At 36.4% G+C, this 25,065-nt stretch overlaps 2 protein-coding genes across 4 annotated transcripts; one reads left to right on the top strand and one right to left on the bottom strand.

The window, feature by feature from the left end:
- Positions 1–555: 555 nt before the first annotated feature.
- Positions 556–11,839, top strand: LOC145768795 (pyridoxal 5'-phosphate synthase subunit SNZERR-like). Of its 2 annotated transcripts, XM_082580391.1 has the most exons (10): positions 556–750; positions 2,293–2,342; positions 6,508–6,608; positions 7,036–7,116; positions 8,024–8,144; positions 8,684–8,814; positions 9,049–9,171; positions 9,743–9,818; positions 10,150–10,328; positions 11,706–11,839. In XM_082580391.1, the coding sequence occupies exons 2-10, from the start codon at positions 2,321–2,323 to the stop codon at positions 11,766–11,768; spliced, it is 897 nt and encodes a 298-aa protein (XP_082436517.1). In that variant the 5' UTR covers positions 556–750; positions 2,293–2,320; the 3' UTR covers positions 11,769–11,839. The 2 variants fall into 2 exon arrangements, with proteins under 2 accessions (XP_082436517.1, XP_082436516.1); XM_082580390.1 differs by lacking the exons at positions 556–750; positions 2,293–2,342 and adding an exon at positions 3,297–3,892.
- A 370-nt stretch (positions 11,840–12,209) lies between these two features.
- Positions 12,210–23,782, bottom strand: LOC145768496 (vesicle transport protein SFT2B-like). 2 transcript variants are annotated; one of them, XM_082580001.1, is made up of 5 exons: positions 23,707–23,782; positions 16,022–16,120; positions 15,707–15,868; positions 15,560–15,595; positions 12,210–14,487 (listed from the first exon to the last, which is right to left on the bottom strand). In XM_082580001.1, exons 1-5 carry the CDS (start codon positions 23,773–23,775, stop codon positions 14,359–14,361), a joined length of 495 nt encoding a protein of 164 aa, XP_082436127.1. In that variant the 5' UTR covers positions 23,776–23,782; the 3' UTR covers positions 12,210–14,358. The 2 variants fall into 2 exon arrangements, with proteins under 2 accessions (XP_082436127.1, XP_082436126.1); XM_082580000.1 differs by lacking the exon at positions 23,707–23,782 and adding an exon at positions 16,664–16,843.
- Positions 23,783–25,065: the final 1,283 nt, after the last annotated feature.

Genomic DNA, 25,065 nt, shown 5'->3' with positions numbered 1-25,065 from the left:
AGGTCATCCTAGACCACTTGCTGATGATTTCTTTACTTGTCTTTCCTAACAAAACTCACAACTTCTGTGTAATTATTAATTAACACCTTCAATGTAACGAGGTTAGATGATAGATCACCAGTTAAGTAGTAGATTGTAAACAGGACAATTATATGACTGTGGCGCCATGATATTCAAACAGTTTCAACTATCTGTTTCTACAATGCAAAATCGCAGACCAATAAAATAAACGAAGGAAAGCTTGTATCTAAAATATTTTCCCTTTCTAGCCAGTCAAAGTTACTGTGATGTACCTCTGGAATAAATTTGTAATTACTATACTAGCACCATTCTCACTAAACCTTCGATAATGAAACAAAACCAAATAAGCTCGAAAAGAATTAGTGTTGCTGATACGATAGTAGCCTATATAGCCTACCAAATCCTGTATGCTAGCAACTTTCACGATTTTTTGTAACAGCTGCGAAGAAGTCTTCGACAAGCAAAGTGCTAACTGTCTGCTCAATAATAACAAGCAACAAAGCGGCTGTAGCGTTTGTAAAACGGACAAGCTTTTTTCTTTGAAACAACCAGTGAACGCACGTGTTTTGAGCTTACGTAACTGGCAGAAAGGCTGTTTCACTTCTCAGGCATTTATTTCATCAGCGATCTCGCGTTATTTGACAACAAGGACACTGTGAAAGCTGTATTCATCAACAGAGCCAGTTGAAACAGATAGTTTGTGTGGTTCATACTGTATTATTTCCAAAGGTAGGTTCGCTGTTACTGGCTTTGTGTGCCAATCTCAATTTTGTTGATGTTATAGCTTCAATGTGTATCGTTATGTGAGTGGCAGGTTGTTGTAAGCAAGGTTAACTCTGCGTGATTTTACAGCCCGTTGGAAACTCTTGTTTTTTGCTGTAGTTCATTGGGGTTATACTATAGGTCGAGTCGAATTAGTGTAAAGATTTCATGTTTGATTGATCGAGAAAGCAAAATCAAGGTTTGAAGTCGTAGTGTAATTTTACTACATTAGCCCATCATGCAAAGCGTAAAGACCGTCAAGTCGACTTTTGTAGGCAAGCTGTGTGGCGCACGTGCAAACTTTTCGGGTAGAGAAATAGAGTCACAAATTACCACCCAGACAGCAAAATCCGCCATTTTTACATTGATTTAACCTAACGTTTGCAGTTGAATCAATGTTGAATAGTCATAGCTTAGTGCGTTTCCTCACAGCCTTTGCTCGTGGCAATGGCTTGTTAGTTAGTGATAGGTTTCCTTATACGGTACCTAGAATTTAGCAACTATTTAGGTTACAAATTAGGGCTGTTCGAGATCAAAGTATTTCGTTTTGACGGGCATTTTTTGCTTTGGCTTCATTTGGAATTAAGTTGCTTAGTAGGCTAAGGAATTTCGTTTTGTTTAGCTTCAAAACAAAATTTTTCCATTTTCTTAGCAGGTTACAATTTACCGTAAAGCTCGTGATTTTAATGATTAAACTATAAGGGAACGTTCAAATATTACGTAACGCCTTCGAAGGGAGGGGGGGTTTATGCAAAGCGTTACGTTAGCGTCACATCGGGGGGAGGGGGTTCAAGCAAAACGTTACGTAACGCTTTCGAGTACGGAATGGTAGTTTTTTGTGCTGACTTCGTAGTGAAAAAGCGTTACATGGGGGAGGGGGGGATTGAAAAAAGCGTTACGTTGGCGTTACATGGGGGAGGGGGGGGTCAAAAATTCGGAAAAAAAGCGTTACGTAATATTTGAACGTTCCCTAAGTATAATACAACTAGTGTGTTTCCGTACAAAACACTTCTAACATCTTGCTTTTTTTCTAAACTGTTTGTAGTCTATTTGTTTGCCCAATCCAACTTCAAAACTATACACTTGCAAAATCGGTGCTTTTTAGATTGATTTAATGTCTGCAGATGTTCAATAAACATAAAAAGGACCAATTTTGCTATCTAGGATAAATTACGTTAGCACATTCAAATATTCCCGATCGAGCTCCGACTGCTCTCAAGTTCTGCATTTTGCAATGTGTGTTTAGTCTACCGTAGTTACTTATATTAGTTTGTCCGTAGTCACTTTTAATAATGTCTTTTCAGACATTCTTTTTGGACAATAATGTCTTTTTAGACATTACTTTTAAAGAAATAAAAAAGAGTCAAAAGGCATGTAAATTTCACTTTGTGTGGAGCTACATGTAGGCTACTTGAGAGGTTAACTGTTATTTTTTTATTCACTTGTGTTTAGTTTACTTGCAGTACGAGCATTTCATTAAAATAAAATTCTACTTTGTTTACTTTTTAGGAATTATCATTTTTCAACCACAAGAAATATGGAAGACAGTTGCAAAACGGGTAAGTGACAAAGTTATTTTTATATATGGATTTCAACAATGAGATGCCAGCATTCGTTGATCTGAGTTTAGCCGAGCATTGAGTACTGAGTAGTTTAGCCGAGCATTGCATTTTAGAGTCATAGCATTTTCAAGTCAAAATAGCGTTCACGAGCATAACGTCGCAGAACAATTACAACCTTTGTAATAGCTCCCGGTCCTATCACATTCTAAAACAAAATTTCAAGATTGAGCTACAGTTGCAATTAAGCCGTGATAACAGTGATAGAACAAGTAGGCTACAGATGTAACTCTTTTTGGTAATCGTTCAGAAAATGTTGTTACTTTTAGCATGAAAATCGTTTGAATGTGTTGTCGAAAGTGTAAGTTATAGGCTAGGTCTATTACAAAAAAGAACTTGACTGTGTATGCCCAGTGCCCACTGCCAAATGATCCTGTCCGACCATTGTTCGATTCGTAACCGAATCTTTGATTCTGATCAATATAATTAAGCTTCTCTATACTTCAATTTTGAAAGTGCAAATGTACTTGGATGATGAATCACACTGGTCGACATGATTTTTATTTTTTGGATAAATTTATCACTTTTAAGATAAGTTCCTACTGGTACTGTAATTATAAATATGAAGTTGCTTTTTCTCTAATACGTCAGGATTTTTTACATTATTGTGATTTAAAGTTTTTTGCATTACATCCCTGCGTAGCCTACAGCCTTTTTTTTAAAAACATCCTCCATTATTGCATCATGGTTGTCATTGTCACAGTTGAATCACATTATTATGATATCATCAACAATTAATTGTGACATCAATGAAGAGTATTGTTTTTCATGATTGAACTGGTCTTCTTGAGCTTAGTTTTGTAGTCACTATTGCTTGGATGTTTAAACAAAAATGTCGAAACGAAGAGGCTGTGTCAATGACCCAAACTTGTTTTGTTATATATGCGGGAATTACGTTCCATCTGTTCAACAGCAGAACATAACATCTTTTGTTAGAAAAGTGTATTATGCTTACTTTGGTATAAAGTTAGGAGACCAAGACAAACCATGGGCCCCACACAAAGTGTGTCGCACCTGTGTGTCATCATTGAGAGAATGGAGCATTGGAAAACAGAAATCGTTGTCATTTGGGGTTCCAATGGTATGGAGGGAGCCGAATGGACACGGTAAAGAATGTTACTTTTGCTCATGTGTTGTTTCTGGCTTCAATACCAAAAATAAGCATAAAATTCAATATCCTAACTTATCTTCTGCCATCCGGCCGATTCCTCATGGACCAGGTGTTCCAGTTCCATTGCCTTCAAAAGTTTTGAAACCAGTTTCAGATTCTGTCAGTGAGGAGTCTTCATCTGACAGCCAATTGACAGAATGTTCAGACAATGAGCATGATGATGATCAGCATCCGCAACAGTTTAGTCAAGCAGAGCTGAATGACCTTGTTAGAGATTTAAATTTATCAAAAAGGTGTGCTCATATTCTTGGATCCAGATTGAAAGAAAAACGTGTGCTCAACATTGATACCACTTTTGCTTGGTATAAACATCATGAAAGTGAGTTCATTCGTTTTTGTTTTAATCACAAAGTATTCTTTAGTCTACTGTGCTACTGTGTGGACGTTAAGGGTCTAAAAGAGAAACTACTAACAGTGTATTGATCCAAGTGGCTAGCGCCTCTTTATTGATGTATCAAAATCAAGTGTGAAAGCTTCTTTATTGCAAAATGGAAACAACTTTGCTTATATCCCTTTAGGCTTTAGCTCGCTAAATATGCCACTGAGTTAACAATCTGGACTTACCAAACCCCTTGTTTAACGCGCGAATTGGACAGTAGGGACAGAAGTAATCGTTCAATTAAACGTGAACGTTCTCTTGTTAACAGATCCAGTGCAATAGGCATACTTCCACCACTACATATTAAACGGGGTCTTACAAAACAGTTTGTGACAGCTCTCAGTAAAGAAAGTGCTTGCTTCAAATAGATTGGAGAAAAGTTTCCTAATTTGAGTGCCGAGAAAGTAAGAGAGGGTATATTTGTTGTACCTCAAATCTGAAAACTCATTGGATATCCTGAATTTCTATTCACTATGATGGGTGTGGAAAGAAGTGCATGACTTTCTTTTAGAGAAGTCGTATCAATAGGACGGAGGGGGTTGATTAGCTTTTTTTTCAAATCCAACTTTTGCTCTGATTTTAGAATACAACAAGACATTTTAAGATCTTTGGAATTTTTGTTTTGAAATTTTTGTCCAAACATTTTCGTTTTGCACATGCGCACAAATCGAAATGACACTACTTTTCCGTGCTTTACGATGAACCAAGACCAGAAAAACTGTTCGTGACTGTCTTGCAACACTTTTAACATGTTTTAGTACAGTAACAAATAATATTTGAACTTTAAATGCTATAAACAAAAAGTGACCTCAATGCAATAGGGGAAGACGGGGCAAAGCGGGACACTTTTCGTAAAAACGTAATTTCAGCAACAGTGATGGTTGGATTTAGTTAATTTCTTTTTTAATCGAAAGCCTTAGTTGGTCAGCATATTTAGTTCGAAGATCAAGTGGAATCTTTCTACTGTAATACTACAAATCAAAAAGAATTTTTTTGTGAATGTCCCGCTTTGCCCCAGCAGTGGGGCAAAGCGGGACAATTCATTTTTGCATGATTTGGTAATGTTTAGCCGCTTCTCTCAAAGACAACTTTTTGCTTTTCACATCTTCTATTGCATTTTTAATATTGATAGCCTATCCGTCCATTTACCTATTTCAGTTTTTCTCTTATAGTGACGAAGCATTGTCAGAGTTAAATTGTGTAGGCCTACCGGTACAATATAAATGAATGCTGATAAATATTTTACAATCTTGAAGGCTAAAAGAGTTAATAACAAAAATTCAATCAACAGAAGAACCACAGACACAATCTAGACTTCTAGAGTCTCATGTTGCCCTAATACACTGTCCCACTTTTCCCTAATACAGCTGTCCCACTTTGCCCCAAAGTATAGCCTTTACAAAATAACATCTCTGCTGAAACCTGTAAAGTTTTAGGTAAAAGTTGCTTTTGTTACCAACAAATACTGTCTCAATGTCTAAGATAAAAACAAAGCTACCAACAAATTCGCTTATGCTAACAAATGTGGTAGCTACTTTTCCATCTCTTTCTTATAACAAACCATGCCAAAACACATTTTACTTCCTCGCGACACGCGTTGTGCTCTGCCAGTCGCCATTTTTGCACACCAAAACAGTTTATAGTTGCCTAACTAGTGCTTCCAGTTAGAGGGAGCCAAAGAGTACAAAACGTGAGAAATCGCGATATCCCGCTTTGCCCCGCGTTCCGCTTTGCCCCGTCTTCCCCTACAAGGCAATTTTACGCAAAAAGTAATTTTCAGGGTAGGGAGGTGGACGGAAATTTCAATAAATGTTTTTTAGAGGTCTTAGAATGTACCGTTGTATCTTAAAGTTGAAAATTACCTCCCTCCCCTAGTATCAATGTTTCTTGGTAATACCAATAATCCTGACTATAAGAACATTGTGAAAACGTGTTTGTTCATTTTTAAAAACTTGAATGTCGCATGAGTTTGAAAGTTTATTTTTTTACACGCACGCACACTTGGACTATTTTCCGCAAAACCTGGGTGACATCAGTGAAGAACACGGTGAACTCTTTCACCAGGACATTAAAATTGTGGAAATACGCTACCAAGGCCGGTGGGATGTAGCCATGATGGCAGACTGTAGCTTACTGTTGGTGCCTGAAGTGCGATTGTCCAAATAGTGATGTTTAAAGAAAAGCCAAAAGTAGAAAATTTATGCCACACATCAACGAGAAAAACTATGGGAAGTAATTTGAATGAACAATTTGTTGAGAAATAATTTTGAATATGTGCTGAGATAGTGGGTTCTTAAGCAAAATTTAAAATTAATCTCACAAAATTTGTGACGTGATGGATGAATTCTGATTGCAAATTTGGAATTAGAGTAGTCAAATTAAGTAAACCCAACAATAATAACAAAAAAAAACCAATAAAGTTCCAAAATGTCGTCTAGCGATAATTAATTAACGTGAACCACAAAAGTAAAATGCTGAAATCGAAAAAGCTCAATATTTCTATTTCAATAAGTTTCAATCTATTCGCAAAGCCACAGTGGACTTTGTTTTAACAGGTTCGTTCGTGGTGAAAAGCGGGTTTGCTCAAATGGCGAAGGGAGGCCTTGTCATGGATGTTATCGATGCCGATCAAGCTCGTGTTGCAGAAGAAGCGGGAGTAAGTAGTCATCCAGATATCTTTTGTTGCGTTAGACAAGTTTGCGGTTGTAGTTGCAATCTTTCGGTCCCACAAACATATCTTTACAAGGTTAGAAAAACTATTATGTGTAAGCTACCCCTTTGACCAATGTAGTCTGCTACATGCCATGTTAATATCTGATTGAATTATATCTTTTTGTTTAGCAACCTACATAGAGCATACTTATTACAGAGTAAATTATTTAATACTCCGCCTGTTGTTTAAGCTATTCACCGAACAATAAGTGAATGTAAATCACTGCGTGGCAGGACTTTTGCATGCGATGTTGGTCGTTGAGAGTCACCACGCATTTACAGAGTTTTAAAGAAGATCAAGAGATATCTATAAAATACGTTAGCCTACACTTATTACGAAGTTATAGAATGACTGGGATGATCTTATGCAGGCTTGTGCGGTGATGGCTCTCGAGCGTGTTCCAGCAGACATTCGAAAATTTGGAGGCATAGCACGCATGTCCGACCCCAAGGTAAGAATTATTGCAATGTTGGAATTTTCCACTTAACACACCCCTAAAGCAATGTACCGTGGGTATACTATACATAGCCTACTGTTTCTTTCCTATTTTTCAGCACGGTAGCCAGAATAGACATTTAGCGTGTTTTTTCGATTTATATACAAAGTTTATAAACCTAAACGAAACTTGTGTTAAAACTCATCATTTTCCAGTGAACACATCTGGCAGATTTAATGGAAAAGTGCGGTCTGTGATGTCACACAACATAGATCCGATAACACGAAAGTTATTTCTGGCGTAAAAACTGCCCTTGTTTTAGTCCAAACAGATTTATGTCATTCGATGCTTTTTTTAAATGTCTATTCTTATATTTATATTGGTCTCAGCCTCTCAGGCCTACAATGTAGAATGTAGGTAGTTGTTCAATCCCATTACGTTATAATATACAAAATAGCAACTCAAATGAAATCGATGCGCAGACACATCAAGCTATTACAGACAGTCAAGCTGCGGCTACAAGAACAAGTCATTGAGGGTTAATTTTTACAAAGCATGGCTTGACGTCTTTAATATCCTACAAGACCCATTTCTGAATTTTTATATAGGCTACAAAAAATGATATGTGAGGCAAAATCCTTTATGTGGGTCGGTTTGCAGATGTTGAATTTATGTAACATTGTAACAAAGACTAGTTTTCCTGGCTGGAATATGCATCATACATACAAAAAAGACGACTTCATTTGAAACTTACCCAGACAGCAAAATCCGTCATTTTTATATTGATTCAACGTTTGCAGACGTTGAATCAATGTTAAAATGACGGATTTCGATGCCTGGGTATTTGTAATCGTTCATTCTTCGAAAAATCAGATATTAGTCGATAAAACATTGACTGCATCTTTTTGTATTTCTACCGCAGTTGATTAAAGAAATCATGGCACAAGTATCCATCCCTGTAATGGCAAAAGCACGGATTGGTCATTTTGCTGAAGCACAGATCCTAGAATCGCTTGGTGTTGACATGATAGACGAGTCAGAAGGTAAGTTAAGCTTCTACCGTAGCGTAGGCTACTTAGGAAAATGCTTTGATTGTGGTTTAAGTGTGACGGAGTCTACGCGTAATATTTTTCCAAATATCATATAAGCTCTTAGGGAGGAGGTGTTGAAGATCACTGTATTGCTTTGTATAGAGATGGTCTACAAACGTCTATTTGGGCGCTAATAGTGGCTAAGGTAAAGAAAAGTCAATTGCGTCCGCAATGTTTTGACTGAAATGTAACGAGAAATCAGAAGTCTTTTTTAAATTAGCTACCGTTGCCAATGCAGAATGTTGAAAGCTGTCGACCAATTTTAATTTAAGGTGTCGTCTTTCTGCAACATTGTAACCCAGTCCACAAACCAAACACTAGCTTAAATATTGTACTTGTAGGCCTGCTAACTAAATAATTTTTTTCGGATTGGTTGCAAAACTTATGCCACATGCCCAAATGTTCTTTGTAGGAGACAAAAATTGCTAAACCCAAACGATTTTCTAATTTTTGTTTGATTTGTTACTGACTACCATTCACACATTTTTCAGTGTTGACAATGGCAGATGAAGAAAATCATATTGAAAAAACAAAGTTTAAAACTCCGTTTGTGTGCGGGGCAAGAAACTTGGGTGAAGCGCTGAGAAGAATTGCAGAAGGCGCAGCCATGATCCGAACGAAAGTAATGAGTTACTTGAGTGTATAGCCTACTGGACGAAGAGATGAATCACTTTTTTGTTTAGCTTGATTAATTGAAGCAAGCATCTCTGATTTCTGTCGCTAAGTTATTGAATGATAAACAGCTGCAATTTTGTGTAGATTAGGCTCTTTGGTACCAAGAAAAAAACTTGATCGTTATGATACATAGTGGCAGTGTCACTTTGACGGATTGTATTAAAAAGACTGTTTTGTACAGGGTGAAGCGGGAACTGGGAATGTTGTCGAAGCAGTCCGTCACGCCCGAGCAATTAACAGAGAAATTAGAAAAGCTCAAAACATGAGTTCTGAGGAATTATATTCTTTTGCCAAAGAAATCCAGGTATGATTGCGAAAGTTGTGTTTTTCGCCTTTGTCTAAATAAAAATTTCGCTACGATAAGATAAGGTCTTGTTTGAAAGCAGATCAATAATAATTAATACAAGTGAAACTTTCTATGCATTTGGAAATTAATACTTTTAGATTCAATTAGCAACACAGTGAACAAATGGTGTGCCATGAAATTCACGTTGGCATGGTTGGTTGTGAATCTTTATCCTCGGACTGACAGAGCCTTTGATCGTCATTCCTGGTAGTTTCGCAGGGCTGGTTACCGAGATTGGCAAAGTAAAGTTTTCCGATTGTTGTTGCTGAAGAATTATTCCATCCACTGGGCACGTAATGATGACACACGAACCGCCTCTCAACAACCAGTTTGTTTCCTCAATCACCGCTTGAGAGCTAAAGTATTGAGAAAAAGCGACATGTGTTTTATATTGACAAGTGTTATCCACGGTGGATATCTAACAAAAGGTATTAGCGACACTTTAGAACGTGCATCCTACAATTAGCTTTCGTTCACTTAATCTAATATCGTCACCAGTCGACACAACAAATAATGAAATCCTTTACAGGCGCCAATAGATTTGGTGAAGAAGACTGCGGAACTTGGACGTCTTCCTGTTGTTAATTTCGCAGCTGGAGGATTAGGTGAAAAGAATATTAAAATTAACTAATGTCCCGTCTACTGATTATATCCACGACCAAAAGTCTATTTCCTCGATACCGATCATTTGTTTGCTACTACCACTGTAGTAGCTTAATTTTGAGAATACTGCTGAGTGCTTACACTTCGGGGATTTTTATGGACGTGATAAAACATATCAAGCAGGCCAAAATTCGGAATTTTCTTGTCGTAGCAAGTGTGTATACTTTTGTATTATTGCAGAATGTACAACTGTAATCGTTCACTTAGGCAGTTACTTTTATCAGTGTTTAGTAATCTGTTTGTCGCTGATGCATTAACAATTATTGCTTGCAGCAACCCCTGCCGACGTGTCCTTGTTGATGCAGCTGGGCGTTGATGGCGTATTTGTTGGATCTGGAATATTTAAAAGTTCCTGCCCTGAGAAGCGAGCCAAAGCCATGGTCAAAGCTGTCACTCATTACAAAGACCCAGCAACTCTTGCAAGTCTCAGCGAAGACCTCGGAGAACCAATGGTAAGACTTTCGCTTTGTAGGAATGCCAATAAGATTTTTTTTTAAACCCATTGGATGCGAAATAGCACCAGCGAAAAGTCTTCATATAGACTACTTGGCGATATCGGCCATTCACTCGGTTGTGTTCAGAGAGGGATTGAGGTCTTTATAAAAATTGTACTGGTGCTTATACAGTGCAAGAGGTATCATATTTTGTGTTCCATCAAAGATGACATTCGCTGATTTTCTCCAGCAGTAGCTAGCCATACAAGTTATTGTGAAAAATTTTCAGTCCATGGGATTTTGTAAAATTGCCTTAATAGGGGAAAGCCGTGTAATATGAACTGCTGTGTATTACGAACCCCTTGTTGTTTTCAGAAAACGTGGCAATAAAAATGTTTGACTTTTAACAGCGTGAATTAAGTAAGTTTGCTGGTCATTCGACCGGAAATGTTCTTGTTGAAAGTTGGCGTGTTGCTGAAGTTTTGGGGGTATGAAGGTTTAAAGCTTGTGTGATATTATTTTGCAGATGGAGAAATTGTTGTTTTTTTCATCAGTGTATCAATGGACTTGTAATTTTTTGATTAATATACCCTCAAATAAACTTGATGATGGAAATCACAACAAGTTTTGTTTAAAAAATGCATTATTTAGTTGTTTATCAGCATTTTAACTGGAATCACCACAAGTGTGTAACATGAACCCTAGCTGAATGTGTAATATGAACCCAGGTTCATATAACTAAGTGCTTTATGATGGTGTAATGAATCTTTGTAAACTGGGGTTCTGTAAACTGGAGTGGTTCTGGGTTCTGTAAACTGGGGTTCAGACTTCAATTTTACCAGCATTCTCAATGCAGTGCACGTCATTCGATTAAATGTTGCTTATCTTTTTGTGAATTTAATGCTTACATTCAAAAAGTAGTGCATGTTTACTAAAATTGGTGTAAATTATTTGAAAACCTTATGGTAATAAATTTTGTTATGCTGCACATGCAATGTGGCTTGCTTTAGTTAGTGCAGTTTTGTGTGATCAATCCACCTCTATTCAGCAATGATTCAAAGCGGTTCATATTACACATCACAGGGGTTCATATTACACAGAGGGTTGTGTAATATGAACTCTTTTGGTAAATTAATAAAATTGAAATAACTTTTTTATTGCAAAATATCACATACTAATATATTGATGGGGAATAGGTATGGATGTTAGCTTGCTGTTCTGTAAATATTGTCCATATTTTCACTGAAGTTGTGAAATTAGGAACGTTTATTGTTAGGGGGTTCATAATACACGGCTTTCCCCTACCTGAAAATGGAATGTGTTGAGGTTGCAGTATTTTGAAGGTTTGATGTTGTACTGCCGTAATTTAATCTGTTACAAATGTTACTTGTTTAGGTCGGAATCAACTGCGACAACATGAAGGAGGTTTGGGCTGGCAGAGAAGGAAAAACTGATTAGTTTGGAGAGAGCATTATCTGTGTAATTATTCCTGTACAGTTGTGATCTTCGAATACACGCTTTTAATCAAGTGTTTTGGAGACAGATTGTATCCAAGAGTGAAAAACACGAAAAATGCAGAACCGAATTTTTGTCATATCTAGGCTTATGTCTGGTTGTGGAAGATTTAGATTAATTAAGCGGGAAGGCAAAGGAAGCCAATCTTCGTTATCCACCTTCAGTCCTGTGATTGAGTGCCTTGTCCAGTTTGACAAGGCACAGTCGCCTACTCTCAAAAGGTACTGAACCCAGGTTCTCCCCCTAGCCTCGTGCAGAGGCTCTAGTCTAAACACTCGGCCACACAGCCGACAAGCTAAGTGATTGCTAAAGACACCACCGTTGCTTTGCATACATTTGGTAGTTCTCAATGATTTCCTACAAAATTAAAAAAAATATATAAAGTTGTGTAATATTCTTTGGCAGAATTTCAGTGTGTAATCAACAAAAAATTACAAAAAAGCAACGTGACAACGCCATATTCAAACAAAAAAATCACAAGCACTAATGTAAAGTCATAAGCATACAGTTTTACTCATCACAGATGGTGAAAGTCTGTCCTTTCTACATTGATTCAGTGTCTGCAAAAAGGGTGGATTTACCAGCTGGGATTTACAATACAATTTTACCTTCATTTAAACAATTTTCGTCCGGTGATCAAACTAACATGACCTCACGTTAACGAACAAATCACAAAGTGACGATCACTTAAACCCAGTTCACTTCTCTTTAAAAAAAACTTGCTACCGTACCTAATAATAGGCATTACTGCAAGAAAAATGCTTGGAAGGCGAGAAAGCAAGTTATACAAAATTATTCCACTCAACGTAACGTTAGCCAATGAGATTTCGGAACACAATCATGATGGAGTTAAAGGCACTTACAGAAAATATTCGTTGCTTCAACGAAATACAAGAGTACCGTACTATCATTTGAACAAACAGTTCTATCTCTGATGATTGAGAAGCAACTCCTATTTTAAAATTACAAACTTTCCTAGAAAGAAGTTGTAGGGTCAAACTTTTTCTTTTTTTTTTAAAGAATTAATTTTGTGGCTTGTACGACTGCTGAGTGCCTGAGACATGTGCTACAAACATCGGAAAAAAAGTTGAATTTAAAAATAAAGCAACTTTTTGTACTTACATATTACTAGGGCCTAGCGTATTAAAAAAATGTCATAGTTTTGTTACGTCACCAACCAATGACGCGCCTTCGTCCACCTCGAATGCTCAGGACTTCTTTTTATGCCCAAAAAAAGTTAAAAATTTTTAACAGGATATTTTCAAAAGCGCCAATTTTTTGTTCATATGTTTTTTAACAGTTATACAATACAATAAATACTGTGATTATTTTGTTGAAATACAGTTTTTAAAAGTCTTCCTATTCAAAATTTTGAATAATTCATTTATCATCACAATAGACATGCGCAGTTCAATTGGCATATTGCGCATAAATCAAAACGATTTTAACATGAGAAGTCAAGTTTTGAAAAAAACTGTTCAACAAAAGCAAGAACACCCAGCAACTCCTTAAAACCATGCAAAGGCATCAAAAAACGTAGATCGCTTCATAATTACTTAACCTGGAAAAATACCTTAAACCAAATATCAGTTCGAAGTTCCATACTTTGAATGACTTTTAAACAATTAAGCGAAAAAGTGCTAAATATTCCATGACAAACTATGAGAATAACAAAGATTTACGTCACAAAGTTGCTGAACTCAAAAAGCAGCAAAATGTAAGCAAAATGTTATCAATCGTTAAACCTAACAACTCGTATCATCACTTTTAGAAAACACGTAATACATTACAAAGAATATATTCTCAAATCTTCGGTTGTTTTTTTATCATTCACACAAGAAAAATGACATTGATTGCTGCAGATCGTTGCTATCACCTCTGGTTGGAGATTTTAGCTCAGCAAATTCGCGAGAACTGCATGATAACAATAGAAAGTACAGTAGTACGGTACGTGAAATACTGTCATAAAGAAACGGAGTTGGCAAAAGTTTGTATGTGCGATGAAGTTCAACTTTGTAGTTATTTGAAGATTAAAGTTACTTGCATCTTGAAGTCAATTACGTCGGTAAAAATCTCTAAATATTGAGTGACAGAACAATGGCTATGAAAACAGTTCAAATATCAGCAGGTTAGTAATAGGTTACATCCTAGTCAGGAAATCAGTCCTTTTTGCATTGATGCAATGTTGAACCAGTGTTAAAAACACCAATTTGCCGGCTGGAACATTCGTCATAATAACAAAAATTAACTTATTTAAGGCGATAAATTATATCATCATTTTCGATCACGACACCCAGTGTGGGGCGTATATTCTTAAACGACTTGAACAGAGTTCAAACGATAAATACAGAAGAATTATCATACAGGTGGTGGGATAAACCAAAAAGTGAAGCCACACATAAATAAACTATGAAATGCACTGGTAAGTGAACCAGAAAACATTGAAGAAAGATTCATCTGCGAATACAGTTTCGACTCAAAGCTGCATCCAATGTAAACATAATCAAAATCAGCATGATACAGTGGTGGTACATCATGACAGGCAAGAAGCAAAGCACTTTTTCACTGCATCTCGAGCAAAAGGTATGTAGGAGATCGAATACCAAGCAAAGGCCAGAAACTGAAGAACACAAAATAAGAGGCAAAGTCCGCCGATCTTCCACTGAAAATCAATGAACAATTTGATTTGAAATAGTTAAAGTCTTGAGATGAATACACTTATGTGCTACAATGCACGTTTACAACAATCCACTACGAGTCCAGAAACATTCAACTGCACTTACAGAACAATAAAAGAAACTAAGTGTCAAAGACACGACGCAAGATCATGAAGACATGTGGACCATTGTCTACACTAAATGTTTCACTCTCAATAGTTTGCGTACAGTATATCGTCTGCCACAATACTGTAAATCAGTTAAAAAGGTGTTATTTGCGAAAGGAGACAGGGTAAATCCAAGCAATGCTTGTTCAAGACTTGAAGTGTGCGCATGCGCAACACACTTTCACAACAGCTCTCCATTCAATGGCATCCAGTGGGTGACACAATTCCCCAAGCGGAAACTTCATTCTGTCAACCTCGGTGATCAAAGGTTAAAGCGTGCGTCAGTGGTTCAAAGTTACAACAAGTATGCAAAACTGCCAGAAGTAAACTTTCACAAAGAATTTTTTCAGTCTGAAGATTTTTTTGAAGAAAAAAAAAAAGTCTGAAGATAAAAGAGCTTTATAGTAGTTTATAGTCAATCACTGCAAGTAATGACATAAAATTTAGCGATGTCAAACTTTACTTCGTATTTTGAGACTGTCAAAGTTTCTTAGATTGGAGAAAGTCTTCTTGACGCGGACTGAATGCAGCAAACCCGAATGACGTAATCCGTATGCCATCATAATATACGAATGATGCGAAACTTGGTTCATGTCCGCAGGAGTCCAGAAAAGGTGTAAATGACAAAACGCAAATTTGACATTAGCATGACCCGATTAGCGAGAGGCGTTGGCCATTTAGAAATTTAGTTTTTCTATACTAGTACTGTAAGAAATACTTTTGACCAGCGCAACTTCAACAACAAAATATAAGAAATATAGCAACTAAGTCTACTGTCAATCCGACCTTGCGTCATTCAGGTGCGGTGGCAACGTCGTATACCGAACCTAATAGAAACCCACTTGGTAGTTACATCAACTTAAAGTATAGCCTACCGTAATTGCACGACCAACTATAACAATACACTTACCCAAACTCCTGAGCATATGGTAAGCACAATCATAACCTGAAACATGAATATGCTTAGAATTAATTTTTTAACGTTAGATTTACGTAACTTAATCTGTTTATTTTCGCTTAATTTTAAATATAGGTAATTAATATATCACCAACTTACCAGCATAGTGATCGTAGCAAATATTCTAGTTTCTTTGAACATGCTCTTCATTTGACTGACTGGGCCACGAAGAAAGAGAGTACTGCAGATTGCAGTGCAAGTCCCGATTGAGTACAGAATTGCAAAGCCAACATAATTGATAAAGAAAATCAAAATTGTACCCTATGAAAGAATTTTTTTTTAAAGTATTTCTCAAATAAAGGTTATTATCAAGTACGGTACAGCTGTTTAAGACCAAATTTAAACTTAAAATTATGACATAAAAATAGCTTATAAAACGTTACATTTGTTGCAGTATAAGTAGACATGACTCACAATTATAGACAAAATAATTCCAAGCACACAGCAAATGAGAAATCCCTTTATTCTTGTTTCCCAGCTCAAAGATGGGCACATGCTATCACCTCCAGTCACCTGAGAATAACCATACACAATATTATGCTTTCAAGTACGAGATATCACAATACAAGTGACAACAAGTAATAAAAATACAAGTTAAAAGACAGAAATCAATCAGATAATATCCTTTACAGAAACGTGTGTTTGCTCGAAGAGCTACTTTAAATAAGAGCATTTTTTTTTCTTGACTTCCAGGCAACTTAGTTTTTATGTTTCAAGTCAAGGAAAACAAAAGATAGAGATGTGAAAGAAGAGCAATAGGCCTTCCAAGAAACAGAAAACCAACTAACTAAACAAAACTTAAAATTTATCATAACCTAAAATCTGTAGTCAGTTGTTAATTAACTGTGCTACTAAACGTACAAACAACAATCTACAATATGCTTATACTTGCACCTAAAAACAAATTCTACGTAATCAGCATATGAATCTCTATATGGTAAACATTCATGACGTCTAACACATGAGCATCATTTCAGAAATATAGGTACAGTTTTAGTTTCGGTACTGCAACTTAGACTACCACGATAATTAATATCATGAACTCAGCTGACTTACACTTCCTCCTAATATATTCGCCTCTTCATCATCTTCCCGGCCACTTAACACTCTTCTGAGTGACTCCATGACTTTCTCTAACTAACTTTTCTAATTGTGATCAAACTTAAATTTGTGAACAAAAACTTTCAATATTCTGTTTAAAAGCATAGAAAATATGGACACCTGTAATGGAGGTAGTTGGACCACTCGGCATGCGACAGCTCAGCAATTACATTTCAGCTAGGCCTACTGCCCTAGTTGGCAAACGAAATTTTCATCTAGCATCGGACTTGCTTGGTCATCACTTGCTGAACTGAGTCTGCTGACTTGTTACATGTCAAACATCGGCTTGCTCAGTTTTTACTTGCTAAGGTTCATTATTTACCAATATCAGCCACTTGCTGAAGTGTTGCTAGCTCAATTGTTGCTTGCTCAACTGCCTTGTGCCAAGTTTACAACTGCTGAGTTGTAGGACACTGTCATAGTGTCATATTGAAAGAACTGTCGCATTACAACTGCTGTTCCACAATGTTAATCTAGTGAGTAATACAATGGCACTTTGTGAAAACCTGAGAAAGGAAAAGAACTTTTATCTCATTTTGACAGAAAAAATTGAATAACTTTCATATAGAAAAGCAAAGCTTATCAATTACTCTACTCAAATATACATCATCATATCAAGCCATACCCTGGCCAAGAAATATAAAACTAACTACAGCAAGCAAGCATGTTAATAAAAATATGCCTTTAAATGAAATATAAAATCACTTTAAAAACAGAGTCATGATGGAGATCAAATAAAGCAACCAACTAACTTTGGTGAAAAAATAATATTAGCCTGTAATAAAATGTTCAAAATTATTTTCTCACGTTTAAGATCTGCGATGGCTTTATGAGCATAATTTTTTTAGTTTCTGGCATTTTCACTAACTTTAAAAAGTATGATATATACTGTATAGCTTAATATATATACAATATACATAATGCTGTTGGCGAAAAGAAAATTCATGTGTAAATTTTTTAAGTGAATGGTCATTCCATGCCAAATGATCAAACTTTTTGAAAAAATTATACCACATGTCGTGGATTTTATTGAAATTTGGCATACTTGTGGACAGTGTTTTTTTAAGGTGTTTTGGGGGACTGAAACGGTCCCCCAAATTTCTCCAGCGGTTTCCCAAAATTTGGACTTGCAACTACAGTAAAAAAGTAATGGTTGTTTCTCGCTATGTCTTGTCGATAATACGAATATAGCCTACGATCAATAGTTCACGTCCGGAAAAAATAGTAAGTGGAGGTACAGCTAACAGCTGAATCAAAGAGTTATTCACAAAAGAAGTGCACCTTCGATACTCGTCAATGTTTATTTCTGATTTATGGCGCATAATGATCAGTTTTTACGTGTGGAAACATGACAAGCAGAAGCCAACAAGCACGGTAGGCACTTTAACATGCAGATATCCAATCCAGCACGAACCAATCAGAAGCTACGCTTTTCATGACGTCATCAAGATTGCGTTTAGGAAGAATAAAGGAAAAACGCAAATTCTAGCTAAATTAAATCATCGCTTTGCCATCGGTTGGCTTGGCGCATTGGGTTAGGGCGGTAGTAGTCATTACAATGACGTGGGTTTGATTCCCACCTCTGCTATAGCTCTTTTTTCTTCTGTAATTACCAAACAAAGTTCAAAGTAATTAGTAATTCTCTGGCTGAATGCTGGAATGGTCACAATAGCAGATAACGTAGCATCTCATTGGTTCGTGGTTGGATTGGATACGCGCGTGGATTATTAGAAATCTGCTTGTTAAAGTGCCTACCAACAAGCACACGTTGTTTGATTGTGCAGCAAACTTGTTTGGCGGCCGTGTTGGGCAGGCTGTTTGGTCGCTGTCACAATCATTTAAGCTGTGCCTTGTCGAATAATTCATTTTATGTTGCGTTGATTGTATGTAGTTATGGCTATTTTTTGGTATTTAAATGAAACACTTGCGGTTTCTTAAAACTACTTAGCGGTCACCCAAACCAAACCTTAAAAAAAAACCTGCTTGTGGATGTCACAGAAATATGCAGAATGCAAAAAAAGTTTGAAACATCTTCACTTCTAGTGGAGTTATGATCATTTGAAAAGTCGCTATTTTTGCCTATTCCACTTTTGCCTATCAAAAATCTTTATGTATTCTTCATATTTCTGTGACATTTACAAGTATCATATATGTCACATTTCAATCCACAACACATGGTGTAACCCATTTGCTTATTTGGCATGGAATGACCCTGATATTAGTCTTTTTCTGAAATCATTGATTGTCTGTGTAAAGAATCCTTTGCTAAAGTGATTTTTTTGCATTGCACATTTTAAATCTTATTGTGCCAACTTCTGCCTAAAAAACTCTTATAATTATGGATATAAAAGTAGCAGTATATATATAACATACGACACGTAGTGGGTTAGCCATAACGTGCAATTAATCACAGTTGAAATAAAAAATTACACAAAAATGTACTAAACTGCTTCATCAGTGCTGCAAAACAAATCATGTTGACAAGTCGCATTTTTCAATTGATGTACAATACTATGTTCTTTAGAAATTACAATATATTAGTTAGATAACTACAATATCAGCACAAAATGTTCAAGGTTGTAAACAACGACAAGATTTTATAATTCTATTCAAACACAAACAATTTTCTGAAGGCAGTGGCTATTTGACCGACTCCGGGTTTTTAATCTGAAACACTATTTGACTGGTCATGACGTATTCTTTTTTCTTTTTCTCTTTCAAAGCAAAAGACGAGAGAAGAAAAAAGTGCGCATATAACTTCTAAATTCAACAATTTTATTTAACCCAGGCAGTGGTGTGTGCGATCTTTCTCGGGCTGGTATCCGCAAGGTTATGAGTTCCATACTACCCAGAAGCGTTTCCTTTTAAACTAAACCTGCTAAAAAACACTGCCTAAAAGTTAACTGAACGTTGATGAAACCATGTTTTTTAAAGAAGTATTGTAACTTTTTACAGCCACCAAACTAATTTGTTGAGAGCAAAAATGTAATGCATTGTTCGGCAAACACGGTCACATCCTCTTATGACGAACAGAAATTTACACAGAGAAATTATCAAATTCCAGCAAATTAAAAATACCGTACTCTAACTTTATTACTTATATTTGAAGACATAAAAAAAGCTACTCGAATTAAAAATTGACCACAAAAATGCAGCAGATTGAGTCACTTCGGATCAAAATTTAGTTAAAAAAATGGTTCCGGGTGGTATCGAGCTCATTCCCTCGGAAACACCAGCCCGTAAAAGGTCGCACACGCCACCGACTCAGTTGAATAAAATTGTTGAAATTAAAAGTTATATATATACGATTATACGCACTTTTTTCTTCTCTCGTGTTTTGTTTTGAAAGAGAAAAAAAAAAAAAAATACGTCATGACCGGTCAAATAGTGTTTCAGATTAGCCATAGCCACTGCCTTTTTTAAATGAGTTTTCAAAAATAACCTTAAGTTAAAAAAAAATAAACAGATCCTACAATAAGGTAATTCATAATATGCATAAGTGTGATGGGTAGTTTTTGAGCACAATAACTATTCTGCTTGTGACTGACGTAATCAAGGCTGGTTTCATATGTATGGTTTAGGATTTTGCTGAATATCAACCAATTTTTAAATAAGTCTACAAGCATTTAAAGCTGAATAAAGAAGTTTCTTTGATTTTCAAGTAGGAATAAAAGCTGAAAAATTGAGTAGGTTAACAATTCCTCATTTAACATTGCAATTATGCATCCACAAAAATAGTTGCATCCTTTTGCTTCATCTCTCCCACTAAATGAGTTGTACCAATGGCAATTGTTTTGATAATGACACATACAAGTAGCCGGGTCTGGTACTATTCGGCGAGTCCGATTTGACGAGTCCGATTTGACTAGTCCGATTCAGCGAGTTCCCTATTCGGCGAGAGCCCTTTTCGGAGAGTGCCCTATTCGGCGAGGTTTTGAAATTTTTGAAAGGAAATTATCGAGTACCGTAGCCTAATTATAATTGCAGTTTTTACATCGTTTTAACGTCGCTAAACGTTGAAATCGTGAAGAAAGGAATAAAAAGAAAATGTTTGAATTATTAAATTAAAACTAGTCATGTCAGTTCGGTTGTTTTTATTTCTGACCATCATATGAAAAACAATACACGTCAACATAGCAAAGGTAGGAGCGACAAAACGCGAACGTTAAAACGTGCTTGAATTCGTCATGTCAGTTCAGTTGTTTTTCTTCCTGATCATGATATCAAAAACAATACGTCAACATAGCAAAGGTGTAGAAAAAGGTAAAAGCGACAAAACGCGAACGTTAAAACGTGCTTGTGACCGAAGTAAGTTATTGAATTGAAAGAAATTTGGCACGGTCGCAATACTTTCAGAAAAATTTAAGATATGAAGGAAAAATAAAACAAAGAAAATGTTACAAAAAAAAAATAAAATAGATCATGTTTATGTCTATAAGTTAGGAGTTTTGAATAGTTAAATGATTAGTTTGGACCAACAAATGTGTGGCCTACACTCCTACAGCTTGGATTGAAAGGAAATTATCGGGTACCGTAGCCTAGTTATCCCGACCAGCAAAAAATTGTTCCAAGAACACAGTTCATTTTTACATTGTAGTAACAGAATGAAAAGGCTAAACAAATGTGTGGCTTATCGTGTTAACGTCGCTAAACGTTGAAATCGTGTAGAAAAGGGAGCTTTTGCTGACTAGGATACTTTGAAACTGAGAAACATTCACAGAAGCCCTACAATTTGTTCCAAGAACCCATTTAGCATAACATTTCATTTGTACATTGATTCAACGTCTGAATACATTATCTTAAAAATGCAACGTATCGTAGGGCTTCTGTGAATGTTTCTCAGTTTCAACGTATCCTAGTCAGCAAAAGCACCCTTTTCTACACGATTTCAACGTTTAGCGACGTTAAAACGATAGGCCACACATTTGGTTAGCCTTTTCATTCTGTTACTACAATGTAAAAATGAACTGTTAGGCTAACTGGGTTCTTGGAACAAATTTTTGCTGGTCGGTATAACTAGGCTACGGTAGCCTACCCGATAATTTCCTTTCAATCTAAGCTGTAGGAGTGTAGGTCACACATTTGTTGATCCAAACTAATCGTTTTAACCATAGGCGCCTAAGCCGTGGGGGCCAGGCCCCCACGCATATTTCCGCGTGGGAGCAACTTTTTATGCGGCATTGATATATAAAACATTAGATGAACTAGCGATCGGCAGCAGGAAAACATTTTTAAATACAAACCGCAACAGCTTCGCAGTAAATAATCACTAGAACGAGTAGCGATGCTACAATCCCACCCCAGACAAAAAAATCTGTCATTTTTACGTTGATTTAACATCTGCAGACGTTGAATCAATGCAAAAATGACTGATTTTGCTGCCTGTGACATAGCAAAAATCTACCATTTTGCGTCGATTCAATGTCATCAGATGTTGAATGCACCCAAAAACAACATAATTTGCTACGTTGACGCAGCGTGCGTTTAACTTAATGCACTTGCAAACAGCCTCTTGTCGCTTTCGAAAGTCGAAACCTCTGCAGAGAATTGTCGCGGCAGTGAATCGGTTGCTGTGAAAATGAACTTGAAGTCTCGGCCCGAGGTAACCACTAACCAACGTAACAAGGGCTGGTACAAACCGCATTGCCCACAGTCGCACAAGCGGCATAATCAACACAACAACAGACTCGCGCAAACTGCATGGCGCACACACGTCCGTTGCCATAGAAACCCGATCAAAGGCGGGGATTATGCACATCTTTTGTTTCATCTGCAACACGAAAACGAGCGTATTACAGCGAATTGAAACTTGAAAGCTGGTCAGCCATAAGTTGCAATATTGTAGTGAAAAGGGAGCAATGTCAAGTCGAAAACTTAATCAAACGTCTCTCTGTAACTATTTTTCAAGGGCTGTTTACGGATGTCAGCAACTTTTAAATTTATTAAAGGTGACGTGCTGTTGAATTGATGTAAACATTAATGATTTTGCTTTCAACAGGTATATTTTCAAGCATATGATCAAGTTAGTATTTTCATTCCATTTACAGTATATCTTTTAGTAAACCTTTTCGTCTCTTGTTTCATGCTAATAAATCTGTTGCTAAACTTTATGTTGCACTTAGCTTAAAGAGTCGCAGTCCATCAACCGCTAGCCAACGCAGACCATGTGTTTTGGTCGAGCTTTGTTTATAATAATTAACGGTAGGTCAAACGTAGCGATAACTCCGAGTGTGGCAATAAAAGCAATCCTAGTGTGACGACATAATTACGTCATCCATCTGCGTGACATTTCGCTGAATTTACGTTGCTGCTGATGAAACACGCTTTCGCCCCCACGGCCAAAAAAATAGTTAGGCGCCTATGATTTTAACTTCAAAAGTACTAACTTATAGACATAAACATTATTTTTTTTGTAACATTTTCTTTGTTGTATTTTTCCTTCATATCTTAAATTTTTTTGAAGGTGATGCAACCTTGCCAAATTTCTTTCAACTCAATAACTTACTTCGGTCACAAGCACGTTTTAACGTTCGCGTTTTGTCGCTTCTACCTTTTTCTACACCTTTGCTATGTTGACGTGAATTGTCGCTTCTACCTTTGCTATGTTGACGTGTATTGTTTTTCATATGATGGTCAGAAATAAAAACAACTGAACTGACATGACGAATTTTAATTTAATTAATAGTTCAAACATTTTCTTTTTATTCCTTTCTGCACGATTTCAACGTTTAGCGACGTTAAAACGATGTAAAAACGGCAATTGCAATTAGGCTACGGTATCCGATAATTTCCTTTTAAAAATTTCAAAAACTCGCCGAATAGGGCACTTGCCGAATCGGACTAGTCGAATCGGACTCGCCGAATCGGACTCGCCGAAACAGGCCATTCCGCAAGTAGCCAACTCCTAGATCAGCACCAGCACAAATTTTTAGTGTCATACACATTGTATGCTTAAAATACACATAGTATATGTATAGCAATAGACTCAACTAACTCACTGATGTCACAAGCCCCGACTCTCCACCATCATCTTCTTTGCCATTCAGAACTCGGCGTAATTTATCCATTTTAATATCAAGTAACGGTTTACCTTCATTAAAAAAAAAACATAAACTAAATTTTATGAAAAAGTTATATAGTTATATAAATAACCTACTTCCAAGTCAATGTATGGTACGGTAATTAAACCTTGACCATTCTTCAGGTGGGCTATGTTATTGCTTTTATTCAGCAATTGTTGGTATTAAATGATATTAAAGGAACATGTATCAGGTATGAAATGCCATCAAATCAATCACATACACAGCTCATAAGATAGAACTACGCAGAATCTATCATTTAAAATGCAAAACACAAAATCTCCAACTACTGTTCCTTTGCTAGGTGTTGCAAATAAATGTATTCAAATTAAAAACGGAAATGTCTTGAAGACCTAACTTCTAAAGTGTTATTAACAGGAGTGAATTACTGTTGACTAATTAATCACTAGATTACAGGTATAAAACTACTTTCAACTTTAAAAAAGAAGAAGAGAACCTAAAAACGTCCATACAAAAATTTAAAATGTAGGCTACGGTATATATACTGTATCAGGAAGGCTATGGCTGTACTCGTTCTAGCAACTACCATTTGTACTTGTCCAGTAGCGTATTAAAAAATAAAATACAAATTTTGCAAAAAAAAAGAGTTGTAACGCAATAATTGCTTGGATGATTCATCCTAGCGCGGGGGGCGGGGGTATACTTTTTGCAATGTAATTTGTCAACAGTTTTTCTTCCTTTTCTTGACAATTGCATGGCACAAATTCACAAAAGATTCAATGAGCACTGCTCGCTAGCTTTTAAAGTCAGCACATTCCTGCCTTCATTGATTCATGAAGATAAGGACTGCACGATCGACGATATTTTCGACTTCTACCATGAAATGCTGGATGTTGAACCAAACAATTGCTGGTGCAAGTATAGAATCCGCCACCCTAGTCAACATGACGTCACAAAACGGACGCAACTACTACATAAGGGGTGAAAAAAAGGAAGCTGAAAAGCGGCGGAATGAAGTTGATAAAGCGGAATGGATATGGATTTTTTAACAATTTTACTGTGTTTTTACAATAAAAACATTAAACCAACGTCGAGTGTTGAATATAACTACCTAGAATGACATAAATTTACCAAATTGAATCAATTCAGCTAAAAATTTACCCAATTAAACTTTAAAAATAAAAATATGAAACGTATGCAAGTAAATGTGTTGTAGCTATCTAAGTTCAGCTCGCATTTTAATTTTTGCAATAAAAGTACCAATCTAACGCAACTGCAAAGAGTATGTCTTGCTTTATGCACCTGGAAAGTTTCAGG

This window comes from Aplidium turbinatum, chromosome 4 (assembly GCF_918807975.1).
Source record: "Aplidium turbinatum chromosome 4, kaAplTurb1.1, whole genome shotgun sequence".
In the NCBI taxonomy this organism is placed as follows: domain Eukaryota; kingdom Metazoa; phylum Chordata; class Ascidiacea; order Aplousobranchia; family Polyclinidae; genus Aplidium; species Aplidium turbinatum.
This window is presented reverse-complemented; position numbering and strand designations above follow the sequence as displayed.